Consider the following 22,965-nt stretch of genomic DNA (forward strand, 5'->3'; position numbering starts at 1 on the left):
TGTTTGTAAAGACGGCTATAGGTCTAACATTGTTATGCGCCAGAAGTGTATTAATAGTAAGATAACACTGCCTTCTTGTTCTGTAGACATAATAATATAATAATAATTAGAAATCCTAGGTTGAATGATGACACAGATCACTAGGACATAATGTAAAAAGAAAAAGACTCAATGGTAAACTTTACAGCTTTATTGAAACCTGAAAAAGAGAACAAGGACAGTAAAAACATGAACATAGTGTTTAGTAAGCTATACACAGCTTATCACAGAAGCAAATCACACCAGTGATTAACTGACATCAGATGAGCTCAGCAGATTTGGGGAATACAACAAAAACTGCTAAGACGACTTGGAAGCATTACATGCATGGGGGTGACAACTTTGACAAGTCAGTTATTCCTCAAATAAAAATATAAATTGTAGCAAACTAAACTCGAGGTGCGCTTTAAAGAAGTGAACCTTTAAATGTCAATCGACAGCAACAGGAGGTTATAGTCCGTAGATAAGACAATTGTACTCTAAAACTACTCCCCTGTGGGCCTAGTGCTTTACAAATACCATGAAAAATAAAGTTATGTACAAAACCTACAACAGATACAGCTACAGTAAAGAACACACAAGATAAAGTAACTGAAGCACCTACCTTTGTTACACCTAAAGGCAAAATCAGATACTTTGAAACTCACTATTAGCAGCTTTACATCAACAGAGAAGCTTAACAAATACAAAACGAGAAAGGTTTGTAACATAAACAAGGGTGGGGACTTTATTTCCCACTTGCGTATGAGGTCAGTAACTTGTGACAAGCGAAGGGTCCATTTTAGCTTTTAACAGCATCTGAGAAACATCCACAAACTAAACAGAAGCTATAAGAACTCACTGTTTCACATTTTACACAATGTGGGTATTTTGTCCTAATGTTACTCTCAACAGAATACTTTATGCTGATGAGGAAAATGAAATGACAACAAATCCCCACTCGACCAATTATTGAGGCAAGTAAGTTCAAACTTCAAAGTGCTAATGTTAGCGCGCCCATAATGTTGTAACAGAAGGTACATGGTGTGTGTGTGTGTGTGTGTGGTCCAGGGACCACCTGTGACTAAGTTCCTATTTAGCTCATCAGTAAATAGGTACAAAACTTAGAAGGACCTAAGTTCCCAAGCCAAATCCTTACATAACATTGGGTACATATCAAACGTTTTCCATTCATTTTCACAAACATCGGTATATTTGTGTGTGTGTGTGTGTGTGTGTGTGTGTGTGTGCTAGGGCATTAACCAAACGTGATTTTTGATAGTCGACTCGAATACCATCAAAATCGATATATAGTCGATTAGTCGGCGGTATTTATTCCATCCAATCAAGCATTAAAACATCGTGTTCTGAAACAGCCAGCGAGTGAAGCAAAACAGAGCCGGTGAATGCAGGCCGAGTGGAATAGCACTAAGAGAGTGGCGACACACTTTGATCTCACAGCAAAGCGGGTACCCGTACCTATGGAACTATCCCATTGAGATAGAATGAGCACTTCCGCATTCCATTGTTACAGTGGGAGTCAACGCGAATGTCGCCACTCTCTTACTAGAGTACGCTGAATGCCGCGCTGATTGGCCGAAATTAGCTCAGCTGTTTCAAGTCAAAGTTGCAAGTCCACAATGACTCACGTATGGACGCGTTGTGAGCTTGTAAATCTGCTATTTTTGATGCGCAAGACCGTTCTACGGAGCAGCATAGCATGTTGCTCACAATGTTTGGAGAGTGGAGACTGGAGCGGGGAGGAGGAGGAGGAATGAACCATGCGATGTTTTTCATACAACCCTAAATGTTCAACAACAAGTTACAACCACAGTTCCTTTGGTTTTTAGAAGGAGCTACAAGCTAGGAGGAGGTTATGATTACATACTAGTTTGCTAGCTAGCAGGCTCAAGGCTGCCAGGCTATGAAGATGATCAACTACTTAACTTCATCGCGACTATTATAACTATGATCGTGCGGCTTGTTTTTTTGTTGGATAAGCATGAAGAAACATGAAATCACTGCAAGAGCTACTGTAGTTTGACTGTCACCAAACTGGATAATATTGGGCAGAGTGAGGAGAAACTCCTGCTATACTTTACTGTACCCGACGACACGACGAGACGTCTCCAATCTAACTTGTTGAACAAACTACAGTAACTTAAACTCACCAATAGTAAAAGTATTTACACACTGTAGTTGTCCCCATTGAGCGTATGAGCCTATGAGGCATATCGCATTATGCTTTTCCCAAAGAAAAACTGTCTTGAATGCTGCTAGTGCCACAGCTGCTATAGTGCCACCGCCGATCCGCGGACGGCAAAACCCACGTAGGCTACATGCAGTAGGCTTGTATATGATATGAAAACAATCAGCCAGGAATGGATTAGTACTGAAGTTGGCGAATTACCAACAAAACAACCGAGCTGACAGCTGCATGCCTGCATGTCTGCTGTAGAAAAAAGGAAAAAAAATCATAAAAATCATAAAAAAATCATATAATTAATATTAGCGAATAATCGGATGTCAATTAACAGTGTCGAATAGTGTTTTGCTAGTCGACTATTTGATTATTATGTTAATGCCCTAGTGTGTGCGTGTGTGTGTGTGTGTGCGTGTGCGTGTTAGTGTGTGCACGTGGGCTACATTACTTCCTGGCCGACGAAGAAGAAGAAGAAGAGGGAGCAGGGGGAGGAGCGAACAGAAACGGCGAGTGTCCCATGAGGCCCATCATGGGCTGGGTGGGTTTAAACTGCTGGGCCATGAGGGGCTGTGGGCCAGACGTGGGCGCTGGGGGAGCACTCTGTGCCCCAGCGCTGCTGCCCGACCCAGCAGCGCCTCCTCCTCCTCCTCCTCCTCCTCCTCTAGAGCTGCTGTACTGACCACCGCCGCCGCTGCCGCCGTTCTGGTACTGGCCGTAGGAGGAGCTAGAGGCGTAGCCACGCCCTCCTCCTCCTCCTCCTCCGCCGTCCCTGCTACCGCGGTCTCTGTAGGAGGACGAGGAGCGTTCGCCATCCCGGCTGCTTCCTCCTCCTCCTCCTCCTCCTCCTCCTCCTCCTCCTCCTCCTCCTCCTCCGCTGCCACGGCCGCCGTCCCGCCCGTCTCGAGTGAAGTTGCTGCTGCTGCCGCCGCCGCTGCTTCCCCCCCCGCGGGTGTCCTTGCTGCTAGCGCCACCGCCGCCGCCACTGCTGCCACCGCCGCCGCCGCCACCCACCGAGCGCATGCGTCGCTCACACTCGTCCTGGTACATCAGGTTGGGGTTGTTGGAGGAGGAGTTGTTGTTGTTGTTGTTGTTGTTGCCGCGGAACCGAGGACGGCCCCCTGAAACACAGGACAAAGACACCACAGAGACTCTGAAATGACATGATTATTATATTTAACCCATTCTGACCTGAGATCAGATTCATACGAGGTTTCCGCCGGACACACACTGGTCTGATGAACCCATTCTGACCTGAGATCAGATTCTAAAAATGTCAGTCGCTCTTCGATTTTTCAAAAATAGCAGACCTACAAGCTCGTATCGCGCCACTCGGTGGCGCGATATGAGCTTGTAGATCTGCTATTTTTCAATAGCTAAAGCATAACATGATGCCAACACCAAAATGGGTGCCCGGTCAGAATGGGTTAAATTAGGGGTGCACGATTATGAAATTATGACCGATTATTTGCAGGGTCATATCTGCCGATACCGATTCTGATATTATACAGAGGACCACAATGGGAACAACAAGTCTAGGCCCTATAGGGGCTTATTGGCCCAAAGCCTGTTAATAAAGTATTCAATCAATCAATAAATGGCATAATACTTTTCCAATTGTCTGTTTGCACAACTGAATGACTACTGAATGAGATTGAGTACACACATTAAATGTAGATTTATTTTGCTGTTGAAAACCGATTTAAATAATCTGTATTATTTTGAGACCATTCCGATACGGCCAATTCCTATTATGCTACCGATTAACCCATTCTGACCTGAGATCAGATTCTAAAAATGCCTATTTGAAAATGACAGTTTCGGCCCAGGCCGTAGCGTAACGGTCTGGGCACCGGACTGGTGATCCAGTCGCAGTGTGCCGCGGGTTCGACTCCCGGACCCGACACGGCCTTTACTGCATGTCATCCCCCCATCTCTCTCCCGTTTCCTGTCAGCCTACTGTCTGTCCCTTCAAAAAATCAATAAAAGGCGTAAGCCGCAAAAAAAAATCTATCTTAAAACAAAAAGAAAATGCCAGTTTCCTGAAAAAACTATGTTTCTATGTCAGTCGTTCTTCGCTAAAGCATAATGTAATGCTAACACCAAAAGGGGTTCCCGCCTAAAATGGGTTAATCAATTAATTACCGGTAGTCTAGTTTTAGTCGACTAAATCAACTGTAGATTCAGTCGACTAAAACTAGACTAACACTAAAACACCAGGTGACTAAAATATGACTAAACCTATAAATTAAGTTTTATTCCAAAGACTATGACTAAAACAAAACAAAAGAAACCCAACACTGCTTCTCACCTCCTCCTCCTCCTCCTCCTCCGCCTCCCCCCCGCCCGCCGCTGTCCACCAGCTGCAGCAGTTTGGGGTTGATGGCCTGCCGGGCCTCCTCCAGAACCCGGACCAGTTCCCGGGCCTGCCGGAGGTTCCCCGGGGTGAAGAAGGTGTAGGCCGTGCCCTTGTTGGTGCTGCGGGCCGTGCGGCCGATGCGGTGGATGTAGTCCTCCGAGGAGTTGGGGTAGTCGTAGTTGATGACAAACTTCACGTCCTCCACGTCTGGTGGTTGAACGGAGGACGTTTGGGTTCGGGGGTGAACAAGGGGGTGGCGGGTTATTTTATATAGGAGGGGGAAAAAAAGAAACGTAAATTAGAAAGTGAACCTGACTGATGCAGTACATTTAATGATATTATGGTCATGCTTGCTTTGGGAATTTGGGGATTTCTTTTAGTCTACTTGCCGAGACACCCATACACTGACACCACATGAGACAGGAACGCCCAAAAAACGTCACATCCGGTTTTTTACCCTGGGCAGAAATTTCTATGGCTGCCAATGCGACTTTTTCCAATCCTTAATCACATACGGACAAACATCTATGCCGATAATATCTAACTTGCGGAGGTAGCGTGCCTTTGTCCACGGGCAACAGATCTTTCAACGTATGGCATTGCAAATATGTTTGATAATCGCTATACTCTGCGCAATATTGTTTTGGAAATGCCGCAAATTGCATTGCAGTGAACGAGAGCAAATCACAACTTCACCTGGGGGTGGTGAGTCCGCCCTGAATACGCGCTGTGGTGTCAGTCTATAGTCACTTACCTGTTTAGACTTCAGCTAAAGTTTGTGTCGCTTACAGAGCATTCTATTTTGCAAAGCCTAAGTTGGAACAAATACTCAGCAAGTGCAGCAACTACAGCATGTCATATAAATGTAATATACCAATTCAGGTTTCATAAGACTTTCAACTAAATTGTATGTATGGGACAAACACTTTTTGAAGACCAAGTGAACCGACGAATCATTCTTTTAAAATGTGCAGCTATCAAAAAAAAAGTTGACAGTTGATTAAAATGACGCTCTTGAAGTTATTAATAAAATAAACATCTATTTGTCTAAGTCTGTTTCTTATTGCAGTAGAAAAGGGCTCTGAAAACACTGTTGATTGGGAAATAAAGGGTGGGGGAGGGGTCTTTTGTCTAAATGCGGTTGGATGGAAGAACGAGGGTGGGGCAGGGGGTTTGATGTACTTACCCCGTCTTAAAAGGTTAACCCACCCTCCTCCCCCTCACCTTTCCTGGGAGGTCTGCAAGGGTAGGAGGACACCAACCCACCCTCCTCCCCCTCACCTTTCCTGGGAGGTCTGCAAGGGTAGGAGGACACCAACCCACCCTCCTCCCCCTCACCTTTCCTGGGAGGTCTGCAAGGGTAGGAGGACACCAAAAACAGGTCCTTACTCCCACCTCGCCTACTCCTCCACATCCCTCCCATCGCTGGAAAGGTCCTGGCCAGAACACAGGCTGGGCTGTGTTCAGAACCTCCCATCGCTGGAAAGGTCCGGGCCAGAACACAGGCTGGGCTGTGTTCAGAACCACATCCCTCCCATCGCTGGAATGGTCCGGGCCAGAACACAGGCTGGGCTGTGTTCAGAACCTCCCATCGCTGGAAAGGTCCTGGCCAGAACACAGGCTGGGCTGTGTTCAGAACCACATCCCTCCCATCGCTGGAATGGTCCGGGCCAGAACACAGGCTGGGCTGTGTTCAGAACCTCCCATCGCTGGAAAGGTCCTGGCCAGAACACAGGCTGGGCTGTGTTCAGAACCTCCCATCGCTGGAAAGGTCCTGGCCAGAACACAGGCTGGGCTGTGTTCAGAACCTCCCATCGCTGGAAAGGTCCGGGCCAGAACACAGGCTGGGCTGTCTTTGTTACATACGTATCTCTTCTCGTCTCCAAGCCTTCTTCAGCTATGGGAACAATTGGCCTTGTTTTTTGGGGGTTATTGTTAGTTTTGGGGTGGCGATGAGTACAAATTCCCTTTGGTGGCTTTTCATAGCAAATAAGTCTCAACTCTAGCGTTTCTAACACGGACATAAAAGGTCGTTTCTAACTGTTATCGGTGCCAGGGGTGGTTGTTGGGATTTTGCAGCAGGTGGAGACAAATGCCTCCCGGGACATATCCAGAATTTGACAGAGATATCCATGAGCCCAGGGATTAGTGTGTAGTAACAAGAAACAGACACTGGAGCAGAAAAAAACAAGAGTTGTTTGTTGGTAGCTGTTTTTTAACCCAACACAGAGTGCTAGGGAACTCAACTTGTGTGAACGAGATAGGGGGGGACCTTGTCGAGCGATGACGACTAGGATCTATTTACAGGTTCTTCTCAGAAGAGCCCTGGGGTTGGTAGTTTTGTGTACGACACACACAAAGAAAGAAAAGGTGTCAAAGTGTGTCGGGGAAGGGAGATGGAAGCAGGACACACTGTGGAGGCGGGGTAGAGGTCACAGCAGGTAAAACAGGGGTCAGAAGGGGGGGGTGGTGGGGGGTTGATAGAAGAGAAAGAGGACTTCAGGAAGGGAGGTGGTAGGAAGGAAAGGAAAGGGGGGGGACTTGCAGATAAATAAAAAAGGAGAAAACAGATCAAAAGAAAAGAGAGAGTGAACAAGAAGAGAAAATGGGGAGAGAGTGGGTCTGAGGACAGAGACAGAGGACAGAGACAGAGAGTGGGTCTGAAGACAGAGACAGAGGGGCAGTGAGAGGTGGCTCCTCCAGGCCAGGACTCCTGCCAGCCAGGACCAGACATGACGTCCACAGAGGGACCAGGGACCAGCCAGGACCAGACATGACGTCCACAGACGGAGAGGCCTCGGGGGGGGGGGGGGGGCATCGGGGGGGGGGGGGGGGGGGGGGCTGCAGGCAGGGGGCAGTTCAGAGGGGAGCGTCCAGCATAGCCGTCCATGCCGCCACAGCTCTGGGTGCTTTCCTTTGCCCCACTTCCTGGCCGCTGCGTCTTCTCCTAACGCACCACTAGAATCTCTCAGCTTTGTGGAAGCTGGAATAAGGCTATCGTGAACAGGAGTCCATCCGTGGTCCAATTTCTGGGGAGGGGAGGGAGGGGGAAGGAGGGAGGGGTCTTGATATAGTATGAACTGCGCTAGCTGGGGAATGATGAGAGAACTCCTGAAAAAGGCTTAGGCTTTGTTGGGTTTCTTTAATCGATTAGCATACAGCCATCGATATTGGAAAAAAGGTGTCCATACAGTCTCTGGATGAAATTAACTGCTTTACAGGAGTGTCTTTGTTACTGTTGTGGTTGTGGTGCGTTACTGTAACAGTTACTGTAACAGGCTGTCGGCTTGGCGTCGGGGAGCCCCCCGCCCCCCCTGTCCATACCCCCCTCTTCGCCCTCTTAAGTGACTTAAGCCCCCCACCCGGGGTCAAATTTGGTATCCCAGTAGCACCCGTCTCCCTCCCCCTGGCCTTGACGACCCAGGCAGCGGGGGTCAGAGTCTGGAAGGGGGAGAGGTTTGTTTGAGGGCACTGGTCTGGGTTTTCAGCAGAGATGAGGCCAGTGTCTGGGATTGATTAACTGGTCTGGGTTTTCAGCAGAGATGAGGCCAGTGTCTGGGATTGATTAACTGGTCTGGGTTTTCAGCAGAGATGAGGCCAGTGTCTGGGATTGATTAACTGGTCTGGGTTTTCAGCAGAGATGAGGCCAGTGTCTGGGATTGATTAATCAGGCCGTCTCAGGTTTTCTCATTAGTCATGCCTAGGTCCGGCTGCAGGCTCCCGAGGGCCACAGCGTGCTTCTAGGTTGCCGGAAGAGAGACTTGGAAACAAAAACAAAACAACAAAAATAATAAAATCAAAAGAAAAACAAATGAACACAGAATTAGGTTAAATAGTTGATATGTCATCTTGTAAGGGGCTTACATCACCAACCCCTCACACCTCTCAGAGCAAATCAAACCACCATTCACCAAATCCATGTCATTCTCATTGTCACACAATTTATATATATTATGTTTCTTTCGAGTAGGATAAAAATGACCTAAAACTTTGAGACCTGTGTCATGTTATATAATACTTCTCATTTACAATCAGTATTGTTGTTCTTTGTATGTTCTTTGTTAATAGGCCTGAGGCCGATTCTAAAAACGCCTCTACATCCTGACCTAAGGTTTCTGAAAAACTTCAAATATTTATATAGCAGAATCAAAATGTTTACATTTTTAAATACTGTACATACTGTACAGAACCCAAATATGGGTTCCAGATCTGAGTGGGTAAAACACCAAAATGGGTTCCCGCCCAGAATGGGTTAAGAGAAGCCACACTTTGCACAACGAAAGGAAAGCTAAATATGTGCATGGTTGCTGACAATATTGATTACAAACCTAATGTACTACATCATGCAATAAGGATAGTGATCTACCTTATACGGTATATTACCAAACAAATATGTGTGTGTGAATGTGAGTGTGTGTGTGTGTGTGTGTGTGTGTGTGTGTGTGTGTGTGTGTGTGTGTGTGTGTGTTAATCAGCTATGCATGGCATTTGAGCACATGTGACATACCCAAACCACGTGAGGCCACATCGGTAGCAATGAGGATCGGCGCTTTTCCACTACGGAACTCTGGGAGAGGAGATAACGGAGAGGTGTGTGAGATCTATTCCTCATTTAACATGAAATAACAGAGAGATGTGTGAGATCTATGAGAACAGAGAGGCGTGTGAGCTCTATGAGATAACAGAGAGGTGTGTGAGCTCTATTGCCTCATTTCCAAGCAAATTTATATCAGCAAATATACCAAAAGCAGTCAAAACGTGTCTGTGAAGGTACTTTAAGTGTAATCATCCAAGAGGACAAACCTCCATATCTTTGTTTTACCAACCTGTCAACACCCAGTCTCTCTCAGGCTGGCTCTTGTCTCCGTGAATGTTTTACCAACCTGTCAACACCCAGTCTCTCTGTTTTACCAACCTGTCAACACTCAGTCTCTCTGTTTTACCAACCTGTCAACACCCAGTCTCTCTGTTTTACCAACCTGTCAACACCCAGTCTCTCTGTTTTACCAACCTGTCAACACCCAGTCTCTCTGTTTTACCAACCTGTCAACACCCAGTCTCTCTGTTTTACCAACCTGTCAACACCCAGTCTCTCTGTTTTACCAACCTGTCAACACCCAGTCTCTCTGTTTTACCAACCTGTCAACACTCAGTCTCTCTGTTTTACCAACCTGTCAACACCCAGTCTCTCTGTTTTACCAACCTGTCAACACCCAGTCTCTCTGTTTTACCAACCTGTCAACACCCAGTCTCTCTGTTTTACCAACCTGTCAACACTCAGTCTCTCTGTTTTACCAACCTGTCAACACCCAGTCTCTCTGTTTTACCAACCTGTCAACACCCAGTCTCTCTGTTTTACCAACCTGTCAACACTCAGTCTCTCTGTTTTACCAACCTGTCAACACCCAGTCTCTCTGTTTTACCAACCTGTCAACACCCAGTCTCTCTGTTTTACCAACCTGTCAACACCCAGTCTCTCTGTTTTACCAACCTGTCAACACCCAGTCTCTCTCAGGCTGGCTCTTGTCTCCGTGAATGTTTTATCAACCTGTCAACACCCAGTCTCTCTCAGGCTGGCTCTTGTCTCTGTGAATGTTTTATCAACCTGTCGACACCCAGTCTCTCTCAGGCTGGCTCTTGTCTCTGTGAATGTTTTATCAACCTGTCGACACCCAGTCTCTCTCAGGCTGGCTCTTGTCTCTGTGAATGTTTTACCAACCTGTCAACACCCAGTCTCTCTCAGGCTGGCTCTTGTCTCTGTGAATGTTTTACCAACCTGTCAACACCCAGTCTCACTGTTTTACCAACCTGTCAACACCCAGTCTCTCTCAGGCTGGCTCTTGTCTCCGTGAATGTTTTACCAACCTGTCAACACCCAGTCTCTCTCAGGCTGGCTCTTGTCTCCGTGAATGTTTTACCAACCTGTCAACACCCAGTCTCTCTGTTTTACCAACCTGTCAACACCCAGTCTCTCTCAGGCTGGCTCTTGTCTCCGTGAATGTTTTACCAACCTGTCAACACCCAGTCTCTCTGTTTTACCAACCTGTCAACACCCAGTCTCTCTGTTTTACCAACCTGTCAACACCCAGTCTCTCTCAGGCTGGCTCTTGTCTCCGTGAATGCACATCGCCGGCCACCTGTGAGGGAAACGGGTGACCTGTCAGCTGGCCGAGTAGCACTGTGACTTAGATCTGAATTATTGTTCCGACTAAATAATATATATAATGCACTTTTGTGCAAAAGTGCATTATTGGCCATTTCCCCTAATATAAGGCAGCGGTGGCCGAATGGTTTGCGGAGTGGTCTTGATATCGGAAGGTCGCTAGTTTGTATCCCCGGACCGGCACGTTAAAATTACCACCGCTGAAGTGCCCTTGGACAAGGCATTGAACCCCTATACCATGAAATGTTCTATGAGCAGGGCCTGGCTGTAAACAAGTTCTTGAGCTTAGTCCAGTTACCCTGGGTAAACATGGTAACTTTGCTTTGCTTTGCTAAGCCCTCAATGGGGGTTGGGATTTTGTGCTAATTCACTTATTTCCATAGAAATAAGTAGTAAAGTGTCGCCGCTTGGGATACTATTTGCATTATGAAGAGAGGATATTAGCACAACACTCCAATGCCCCGTTCAATTAAATTAAATTAAATTAAATTAAATTAAATTAAATTAAATTAAATTAAATTAAATTAAATTAAATTAAATTAAATTAAATTAAATTAAATTAAATTAAATTAAATTAAATGCATTGTTGACGGAAAAGAACACCCTCTCGTGTCACATTGCTTAATGAAGTGAACAGCGGTCTCGGTGTGTGAGCAGCGGTCGTGGCGTTACCTACCCGTCTCGCCTCATCCTGCGCGTCAGGTCGTCACAGCGTTTCTTGGTCTCTGCAAAGATAATGGTCTTGTTCTCCTTCTCTGACATGATCTCCTCCATCAGCTGGAGCAGTCTGGAGAGAGACAGAGACACCGAGTTAACACTGAGGAGAGAGAGAGAGATAGTTTTGGGCTTTGTGTTTTAGAATCTGATCTCAGGTCAGAATGGGTTATCATCACCTACTTGTTTTCCTTCTCGTTCTCCATGCACACGTCGACGATCTGCAGGATGTTGTGGTTGGCGCTGAGCTCCAGAGCGCCCACGTTGATCTGAACGTAGTCCCTCAGGAAGTCCTCGGCCAACTGGCGGACATCTTTAGGCCAGGTGGCACTCCACATCAGGGTCTGTCTGTCAGGCTGAGAGAGAGACAGGCAGACAGACAGTTAGACCACTCCACATCAGGGTCTGTCTGTCAGGCTGAGAGAGAGACAGGCAGACAGACAGTTAGACCACTCCACATCAGGGTCTGTCTGTCAGGCTGAGAGAGAGACAGGCAGACAGACAGTTAGACCACTCCACATCAGGGTCTGTCTGTCAGGCTGAGAGAGAGACAGGCAGACAGACAGTTAGACCACTCCACATCAGGGTCTGTCTGTCAGGCTGAGAGAGAGACAGGCAGACAGACAGTTAGACCACTCCACATCAGGGTCTGTCTGTCAGGCTGAGAGAGAGACAGGCAGACAGACAGACAGTTAGACCACTCCACATCAGGGTCTGTCTGTCAGGCTGAGAGAGAGACAGGCAGACAGACAGACAGTTAGACCACTCCACATCAGGGTCTGTCTGTCAGGCTGAGAGAGAGACAGGCAGACAGACAGACAGTTAGACCACTCCACATCAGGGTCTGTCTGTCAGGCTGAGAGAGAGACAGGCAGACAGACAGTTAGACCACTCCACATCAGGGTCTGTCTGTCAGGCTGAGAGAGAGACAGGCATACAGACAGACAGTTAGACCACTCCACATCAGGGTCTGTCTGTCAGGCTGAGAGAGAGACAGGCAGACAGACAGTTAGACCACTCCACATCAGGGTCTGTCTGTCAGGCTGAGAGAGAGACAGGCAGACAGACAGACAGTTAGACCACTCCACATCAGGGTCTGTCTGTCAGGCTGAGAGAGAGACAGGCAGACAGACAGTTAGACCACTCCACATCAGGGTCTGTCTGTCAGGCTGAGAGAGAGACAGGCAGACAGACAGACAGTTAGACCACTCCACATCAGGGTCTGTCTGTCAGGCTGTGTGAAGAACCACAATAAGATCCAAGTCCTGCAGCATCGATTAATTTTAAAACCCATTTAGGCCTGACGTCGAAATTAAAAAAATATATCTTATAAATCCTTTAACCCATTCTGGGCGGGAACCCCTTTTGGTGTTACCCCCTCAGGCTGGGAACCCATTTTTGGGTTCTGTACAGTATGTACAGTATTCAAAATATTTAAAAAATTGATGCTGCTATACACATATTTGAAGTTTTTCAGAAAACTTAGGTCAGGCTTTAGAAGGCGTTTTTAGAATCGGCCTTAGGCCTAAATGGGTTGTTTTCTGAAATATCTATGTTTTCTTTTTATCAGTGGTGCTCAATATTTCATGTCAAGGACCCCAAAAATGATATGTAATTGGCCGCTGACCCCCATCTGAAAATATGTTGTTCCAGGGACCCCCCCAGAAGCAAAGATATGAGTTAAAAATGTTCGCTCTGAAAGAATATATATTCAAAGATTTGCATCACATTTTCAAGATTTTTCCACAGAGTGGCGGTACAAGCTTGTAGGTCTGCTGTTTTTTAAAAGTTGTGAAAATATGGCAGTAATGGCACACATCTTTGAATATATATTCTTTCAGATCCAACGTTTTTAACTCAAATCTTTGCTTCTGAGGGATTCCTGGAACAACATATTTTCAAATGGGAGTCGGTGGCCAAATACATATCATTTTTGGGGTTCTTGACATGAAATATTGAGCACCACTGATACAGAAACATCTTTCAGAAAACTGTCAGAATTTAGAAATTTCGATGTCAGGCCTAAATGGGTTAACCCATTTTGGGTGGGAACCCCTTTTGGTGTTTAAAACATTTTGTTATAATTTAGCTTTTGAAAAATAGCAGATCTACAAGCTCATAGCGCGCCACCGAGCTTGTAGGTCTGCTATTTTTGAAAAATCGTGAAAATATTTATTTCAGAAACTGGAGGATTTAGAAGATTTTAGAAAGTTTTGAAGTCAGGCCTAAATGGGTGAATGGTTTACCCTGATCTGCTCAACAATCTTGCGGATCTGCGGTTCAAAGCCCATGTCCAGCATGCGGTCAGCCTCGTCCAGGACCAAATAGGTGCAGCGTCGCAGGTTTATCTTCCCGGCCTCCAGGAAGTCAATCAGACGCCCTGGGGTGGCAATGCAGACCTCAATGCCTAGGAGAGAAGGCGAGGGCCGTAATCTGCACTCCATCCTCTTTATATACTTATATATTTACTTTATATACTCTCATACACGTAAAAAGGAAGAAATAAACAAACTGGTGCTTGAGTGGCCATTTACACTGCATCAACTCCTAACTTCTAAAAACGCTTCCTAAGGTTTCCTGAACAACTTCAAATATTGATTCAAAAGTTAGAAAAATGGTGTTTACTATATTGTACAGAGCAACATGACAAGAAACCAGGTTATTTTTTTTTCTTATTTATCCCACGATTTTGTAAGCCATTTTTCACCCTTGTGTCAATTATCTAATGTGATCCTGGGCTCTACACACCCTCCACCAACCTAGTCCCCATATATGGGGGACAAGGGGAGAGCAACGGACTTGAACTCATGCTTCCTTCATGCCTGAGTTTCCGAGTTGCTCATTTTACACCTGACAGGGGGGAGTTTCCCTGGTTGGACGTAGCGCGTGGAAGGAATACGTTATTCCAACCAGTTCCTTTCCCCTCCATCAGGCGCCCCGGCTGGCCAGGGGGAGGCAGTTTAGAGACCAGGATTACTGCATGTTTTTTGTGAGGGTACCTAGCCTAGGGGGACAAGGAACATGCAAACTCCACACAGAAACCAGGTTCTTGAAAAGTAAAAACCCCAAACGGGGTTCCTGTCCTGTCCAAAGAAATTGAACATGGGTGTCACAAACATCAAAACAAGTACATCTAAAATAGTATGCCACAAAAAACATGCAGTAATCCTGGTCTCTAAAAACTGCCTCCCCCTGGCCAGCCGGGGCGCCTGATGGAGGGGAAAGGAACTGGTTGGAATAACGTGTTCCTTCCACGCGCTACGTCCAACCAGGGAAACTCCCCCCCTGTCAGGTGTAAAAGGAGCAACTTGGACACTCAGGCATGAAGGAAGCATGAGTTCAAGACCGTTGCTCTCCCCTTGTCCCCCATATATGGGGACTAGGTTAGCGGAGGGTGTGTAGAGCCCAGGATCACATTAGATAATTGACACAGGGGTAAAAGGAAAAATGGGTTGAAAAATCAGGAGGAAAAAAATACAAAATACATAAAAATAAAATAGTATGCCACAAAGAGAGGAGTATTCCTCACCTCTCTCCAGGTCACGGATCTGTGGGCCCTTAGGAGCGCCCCCATATACACAGGTGCTTTTAATACGTGACGACTTTCCATAATCACCGGCCACCTGCTGTACCTGCTGGGCCAGCTCTCTGGTGGGGGCCAGGACCAAGCACTGCAGAAGAATGAATTACAACTAAAAGTCCAGATGCAATATTCATTAATAAAGGCATTTTGTGTGAATCTGGTTTACTTACGATGGGCCCGTCTCCTCTTTCTAAGTAGGGCTGGTGGTTTATGTGCACAATGGCAGGTAGGAGATACTGAGGAACACAAGGATACAATATTTAATACATGCAGAATTTACGGCAACCTTTTTTTTTAACTAACCTTCAACAATTTTACGGGATTGCATCAATTGTAACAAAACGTTGTTTCCAAGGTAACAGGTACGGTCGCCCCTTTTCCATCTCGCCCCACTACTCTACCTAGCTGTAAATAACAAACATAATTCATGTTGGTGATTATTTAAAAGGTATTATCATATTAATTTATCATTGTTAAATTCACTCTGTATATCCACGGGAATAATAGCATACCATTACAAAACATGGGCTACATGGAAGAAATGTGTTTAATAAAACGAAATTAACTGCTAGAAGGTCCTAAATTAACTTAATTAAGCGGTCACCGTCTCTGTGTCATGTTATTCTTTCTTAATTTTACAGAGCATAGAGATCGACTACTATACAATCAAATAAATCTGTATACAAGATAATTTCAGAGAGGGAGGGAAATACTAAATTAACTGTTAACTACATTAAACCCATTTTGGGCGGGAACCCCTTTTGGTGTTATAATTCAGCTATTGAAAAATAGCAGATCTACAGTGCGTGAAAATATTTATTTCTGAAAACTGGAAGATTTAGAAGAATTTGTTTTAAAGGTATATTCAGTGATTTCACTTAATTCAAATATCACTTTTTTTTTGTTTTGTTGTGATAATCCTCCCTACTATAGTGTGCTGGCCATATAAGGAGTTCCTCCCTGTCCCCAGTTAACCCCTGGGGGTCAAAAAACCGTAGGTTTCGTTTTTTACTCTCTATCCTGATTGGACGAAAGGCTGGGTCCCACAGCCAAAAACGAAACCTAAGGTTTTTTTAGTGAAATCACTGAATATACCTTTAAACGAGTTAAAAAGCCCTTGCTTTCCAGTATTCATTATAACAAGGAAATGTTTCTCACAGATAAGGTTTTCCCAGAGCCGGTCTGAGCGATGCCGACCATGTCTCTCCCACTGAGAGCCAGGGGGAAACCTTGAGCCTGGATGGCTGTGGGTTCCTTGAACTTCTGCTGCGTCAACACGTCCATCACATATTCTATGGGGTGGAGAAACGTTATTATGTTAAAATGGTAAATGGTGCATCAATATAGCGCTTTACAACAAAGCGCTTTACATAGATTGTGCATCACATGCCTGGTTCACCCAGGCATTCACACACCGATGGCGGAGGAAACCATGCAAGGCACCAACCTGCACATCGGGAACAATTAGGGGTTCAGACTTCAGAGTCTTGCTCAAGGACACTTCGACACTGACTCTGGTTCCCATCTGACCACTCAACCGCTGAACCACTGCCACTCCTATTGTTGTTCTAATAAATTAATCTAGCCAGACTGGATAGTTTGTAATAGTTATGACTCGTATGGAATAAATGTTTTCAATAAAAAGGTCTTGAACTTACGAGGAAAATGTGCGTGAGTGAAGCTAGTGGTGGGTTTGGGGCAGCCGGTGCCTCGCACGGTGATTTCCTTCTTCCTGCGTAGCTCCTCGACGTCGTACTGAAAACAAACAGATCAACAAAGTAAAGTTGCAACATCTCCCCAGGCCCGTTGGAACGACAAGGCAGTCGGACGGACTGTTCTCGAGACACATGAATTATGTTTCGGCCCCCAAACTCTGGAATGAACTCCCTAACCATCTCAGAGTTGCTCTTTCAAAACCTCACTCAAAACCCACCTCTTCAGGATAGCTTTCCCCAGCTGAGGTCTGGTTAGGATGTCCCCCCCTTCCCTCGTTTATCCTTTTATATTTTTAACCCTGTACTGTTATGTTTTGCTTTGGGTTTTTTTTTTTTTTTTTTTATAAAGTCTGTTCCTAGTGTATGTAAAGCGCTTTGGGTATTTATAAATTTAAGCTATTATTATTATTATAATAGACACACGCACACAGTGAATGTGGGAAATATGAATTACTAGTAATTCAGCAAAATGATAAGTTAAGAGTTAGGTTGCAGCGCTCGAGTGTGACAATGTTGTGACGAATGGTGCTTCCTTTGTTCTTTTGTCAAATGTGACGTGTCTGTCTAGGGTCTCTGTTGGATTGTTTAAGGGCCTCGAATGGATTAGAAAGCTCATATACATACATACATACATACAGTGGAGTCCCATATGTTTCTTCCTCAACTTGTCATTATGTACTATTGCAATTACTACTGAATTACTATGCACTATTCTGTAGTATGACCAGTTTATTCAGATACCGCACACTAAGATCAGCCAACGCAGGGAAGCTGGAAGTACCCTCACTAAAACTCCGGGACAACGCTCCAAACTCTTCTCCCTTCTGGCTCCAAAACTGTGGAATGCACTTCCCATTGCAGTCAGAACTGCAGCCTCACTCCCAATCTTCCGCCGTAGTCTGAAAACCCACCTTTTCAGACTCCATCATGGCCCATAGCACTTACCCTACCCCCTTAGATAGCATTTCTGTAGACTTAGATAGCATTTGATACAGACTTATAGCATGTTATGTAGACAGCACTGTAATTGCATTGTATGTAGTCATAGCACGTCATAGTACATATGTATAGCATAGTATAGTTATATATGTATAGTTTCATTATATAGATATTCCACTGTTACGTTCTTAGCTTACGCATGTTTCATGATAAATGCTTTTTATGTGATGTATTCCCATGCTTTTTTGTTCTTGCTTAATGTAAGTCGCTCTGGATTAAGAGCGTCTGCTAAATGCCTATATTGTAAATTGTAATACATTGTCACACACACACACACACACACACACACACACACACACACACACACACCTGGCTCAGGCGCTGCACCTCTGGGTGTTCAGTATAAAAGTTTTTCTCAAACTTGGGAAGCGACTCCATGTCCCATTTCTTCTTGCGTAGACGTTCCCCTGGGTTGCCAAACTTCTTGCCAGCGGGACCACCACCTCTGCTGGAGCCGAAGCGAGGGCTTCTGCGTGACGACAACATCATACAATTTATTTATCAGACGCTCTTGATCCAGAGCGACTTACATTTAAGCAAAAACAAAAGCATGACATACATCACATATATAAAAAGTAGTTATCATGAATCATGTATGAACTAAGAACGTAACAGTGGAGTATCTATGTCAACTGTACATACTATACTATATTATATAATATATAATATATATTATACAATATACATGTGTACTATAAAGTGCTATGACTACATAAAATGCAATTCTAGTGCTGTCTACGTAACGAGCTATAAGTCTGTCTAAAGTACTATCTAAGTCGACATAAAATGCTATCTAAGGGGCTAGGCTATAGGGCAAGTGCTACGGGCCATGGTGGAGTCTGAAAATCATAAACATTGTGACAATTATCTCAGTGGTTCCCAAACCTTTTCATGTCAAGGACCCCCAAATTGACACTAATTAGCCCATGGACCCCCATTTGAAGAGATATCAGTGATAGTTTGATATGAATTTATGTTAGGTAGGTATTTAATCGCATTTATATCTCAGAAGACCCCAATTTATACTGTAAAATCAATGTTAATTTAACTCAAGAGAGTGTACAAATGGAACCAAACAGGTCCATTTGGTTCCATTTGTACACTCTCAGAGTTACACACCCATAAGGGTCCATTTGGTTCCTAACTATCATTTAGCTGGGGACCCCCTGGAACACCCCCAAAGACCCCTAGGGGTCCCCGGACCCCACTTTGGGAACCACTGAATTATCGTATGGGAACATAATTACATTCCCTGGAGTTGCACGTTTCAATATGTCGCAATTCTTCATAAAGAAAACAAAAGACTGTTGTTGTTGTTTAGCACAGTGGTTCCAAAGTGGGAGTTCCAGGGGGTTCCTAGCTAAATGATAGTTTGGAACCAAATGGACCCTTATGGGTCTGTAACTTAAATTAACATTGATTTTACAATAAAAAAAGTGGGGTCCCAGAGATAGAAATGCCATTAAATGGGGGCTCCGTACGTAGACTAATGCATGTCAAACTGGGGTGCAGGGTCCCTTAATTGAAATTAAACGGGTTGAGAAGTTGAGAATCACTGCGAGCTGTAAAAAAGATCTTCTCTTATGGGGGGAATTAAAAAACTTCAGTGCACTGTGCCTACACATGTTGCGACTGCAGGTCGCAACATGTGTAGGCACAATGCAAGGTTTAAATGCATTCGCCATGTATCCGAAGGGAGTCTGATCCAATCATTTTTAGATTTCTCCAGTTTAATCCTGAGTTTAGGTTTTGTTGTGTTCAAGATCTGATTTTAGGCATGTTTAAGCCTCCAGGAAAATCCGTGTTGAGGTTCTTAATCCACTGTTTTTCATTAAAACGTCTTTGTCCTACTGTCCAGTTGGGATTGTGTTGAAGTCCAGCGCATTTTAGAGCTTCAATGCCATGAGCCATGAAATGTTGCACAAACCTTGTGGTTGTCTTTTTTCCATTGTTAATATTGTATCTGTGTTGTCCCAGCCTTGTACCTATTGTTTTACCCGTTTCTCCGACATATTGTAAACCACATTTGTCACATGTGATTAAGTAAATGCAGTTGCTGGTTCTGGTTATGGGGGGGGGGGGGGGGGGGGGGGTCACTGGCGTATCTTTTCTAATGGGGGGTCCGTGGGGCTAATTAGTGTCAATTTGGGGGTCCTTGACATGAAAAAGTTTGTGAACCAGTGGTTTAAGCCCATGGTGTGATGCAACGTCTCGGACAGGAACAAACTGCAGGTTGAAAAGACCCTCAGCTCTGAACTCGGTAGAATCTGCACCTCGCTGATAACAAACTATCCTTACACCTGGGAAAAACTGAATCCATCCTCTTCGGATCAAATAGTAATCTCAGGAAGGCAGATGGCTTCTTGGTTAGAGTGGGTGACAATATTATCACACGAAAAGATGAAATTACCTACCTAGGTTCCATCCTGGAGGCCAATCTTTCCGGTGATAAAATGGCCACCAACGTAATCAAAAAAGTCAATCAAAGAACAAGATTCCTTTACAGGATCTCCTCACTGGTCAGCAAAAACACCTTGAAGACCTTAACAGGAGCCCTCGTACAAGGTTTCTTTGACTATGCATCCACCTCTTGGTACCACAGCACCTCAAAGGCCCTTAACCCATTCTGACCAGAGATCAGATTCATACGAGGTTTTCCACTGGACACACACTGGTCTGATTAACCCATTCTGACCTGAGATCAGATTCTAGAAATGTCAGTCGCTCTTCGATTTTTCAAAAATAGCAGACCTACAAGCTCGTATCGCGCCACTCGGTGGCGCGATATGAGCTTGTAGATCTGCTATTTTTCAATAGCTAAAGCATAACATGATGCTGACACCAAAATGGGTGCCCGGTCAGAATGGGTTAAAACAAGGCTCCAGACCTCCCAAAACAAACTGGTCAGGCTCCTACTTGGCCTCACCCCCCGAACCCACCTCACCCCTGCCCACTTTGACAGGCTGGGATGGCTTAGGGTCGACGACAGAGTACAGCATCTTGCAATGGGTCTGGTCCACAAGATTCGATACACCACCAAGATACCCATGTACCTGTCTAAATACTTCCTTAATGTAAACGAAGTACACACCCACAACACCAGAGGGAGTGCAACAAACCATGTACAACCCAGATTCGGCACAAATAAGGGACTAAATTATTTTCGCTCCTATGCCACCAAAATGTGGAACGCCCTACCAACAGTCATTAAGACATGTGAATCCATTGACTCCTTCAAAACCGCTCTCAAAGGGCACCTACGGATGGCTGCAATTCGAAACTGGCCTCTGTAAAATCTGAATCCCCCACCCCCCCCACCCCCATTTCCCCTCACTGTATAATGTATCTTTTCCCTTTTTTGCTTCCTATATGATGAATTCCTGTTCTGTTCTTTAGCTACATAGAAATGTCTATTTGTATGTCTCTAAATGTTTGTATGTCTCTAAATGTTTTGATGAATTGAACAATGTGGACCCTGCTGTAAACAAGTGTAATGCTTAATTGGGTCGTCCACTCACAGTTAACAGTCTTTGTATTGAGTTTGTGCTTAAAATGTACTGTAAATTCTACAAACTGTTAATAAATATTTCAATCAATCAATCAAAACGTTCTATACTTACCCTCTGTCCCGGCCTCTGTCCCTGTCTCTGTCCCCGTAAGAGCCTCTCATTTTAATATAAGCAGGTGCGGAAAAGAAAACAAATTTGTTGCTTTTTAATAAGCTGGTTGTGTTAAATTAACTAGGCCTTTGCTAGCTTGAGTGTTTTTTTTTTGCTAACGTACGCGAATCCCAGACGGAAAAAAATAAAAAAAAGTTACATTATTGATAGCTATAGTCAGCTTCTGCCATCCAAAAGCAAAGTATTAAATCAAATACAAGTTACGTATACTGTACGGACGGTACTGTACAAGCGCTACAGTTGATGATGCTCAGTGTGTTGTTATTATTCTTTCTCTGATAATTGCGATTTGCGACACAGCCGCCGGAAGTAGAATCATTCCACTCATTATTTAATAATTTATTTAATTTAATACTAAAATGAGAAACGCCGTATATATTTTTTTATAGGGTCAATAAAAATAAATTAATTATTATATATGATAAACCTTCCACCACATTTTCAGTCTTTTCACATGTCTGGCTTCTATTTACAGCTCAGTGCTCTGATCCGGTCTAGACCCAGCCCCGCCTACTATATCCTGTAAATTGCGTATATATACACACTTCACCTGTTTCCGTGTCCGCTCTAGATCGGATCTGCAATCTGCAATGTGAATTTATCCCAGTGTGAAATGTATAAATACCGTTATATATATATATATATATATATACATACATATATATATATATATATATATATATATATATATACATATATATATATATATTCATTTTAAATAGCCTATACCACATATTTGATGTGTCATCCTTTGAAATGTTGAAATGAAATTAATTCCTTCATCATTAATGAGTTGACTATGGACTAGCAGCAATAATATTTTCCTTTTAGCTACTTTTACAATATTGTGTAGCATATTTTAAAGGTTGTGTTACAAAAAAAAAGCTCTGTGCTCTGTAATCATTCTAATTATATGCTTTATATTGATGTTTTATTGATCTTTTTGTGAACGGTCCTTAATGTTAAAACATTCTATATTCAGAGTATGTCTGACAGTATTCAGTGAGAATACTACAAATGAATGAGAATACTACAAATATTTTGCACTAACTACTTGTATAGTATTATATTTTATATATACAAAAATCAGACCCGTCTGAAGTGAGTGATGCTGTGCTGTACTATACTTGTGCTGTAGGCTACTGTACTGTACAAGTCCCTCCTCCCTGGCCTGTGTGTGCCTGTGTGTTAGGCTGTGCAACAGTGACACGTGGTGGTGAACAAACGCTATTATCGTGCTCGGACACAGGGACAGACCCAGGGACACAGCGCCACACACATAGCTGTCTATAGGAGTGGTTGCACCACATTGGTGGTCTAGTTCAGTGGTTGCCAAACCTTTGGTCTCGAGACCCAAACGAGACATTTGATGTCTCGTTCGCACCCAAAACCTGACCTGTCTGGTTAGTGCATACGGTAGAAAACCATGGAAAGGAATATGCACACGTCTTCATTTATCATTTATTATTTTTTCAACATCAACAAAGACAAATAGCATCAAAACCTAAGAGATAATAATAATAACAATACTAAT

At 44.3% G+C, this 22,965-nt stretch overlaps 2 protein-coding genes across 2 annotated transcripts in view; one reads left to right on the forward strand and one right to left on the reverse strand.

Moving 5' to 3' along the window:
- Positions 1-22,965, forward strand: part of LOC310869848 (histone H1-like) — a gene marked incomplete at both ends in the record, with an annotated part of 720,118 nt that overhangs the window by 616,755 nt on the left and 80,398 nt on the right. The gene's annotated exons all lie outside the window — the stretch shown is intronic.
- LOC310868854 (putative ATP-dependent RNA helicase DDX5) lies at positions 176-21,710 on the reverse strand. Its single transcript, XM_083779327.1, has 15 exons — positions 21,372-21,710; positions 18,061-18,220; positions 16,696-16,792; positions 16,196-16,329; positions 15,208-15,273; positions 14,984-15,125; positions 13,701-13,861; positions 11,638-11,810; positions 11,417-11,527; positions 10,653-10,714; positions 9,085-9,144; positions 4,530-4,784; positions 3,103-3,339; positions 1,594-3,069; positions 176-1,497 (listed from the first exon to the last, which is right to left on the reverse strand). The coding sequence occupies exons 1-14, from the start codon at positions 21,419-21,421 to the stop codon at positions 2,666-2,668; spliced, it is 2,112 nt and encodes a 703-aa protein (XP_083635453.1). The 5' UTR covers positions 21,422-21,710; the 3' UTR covers positions 176-1,497; positions 1,594-2,665.

This window comes from Protomyctophum parallelum (assembly GCF_964188405.1).
Source record: "Protomyctophum parallelum genome assembly, chromosome: 13".
NCBI lineage: Eukaryota > Metazoa > Chordata > Actinopteri > Myctophiformes > Myctophidae > Protomyctophum > Protomyctophum parallelum.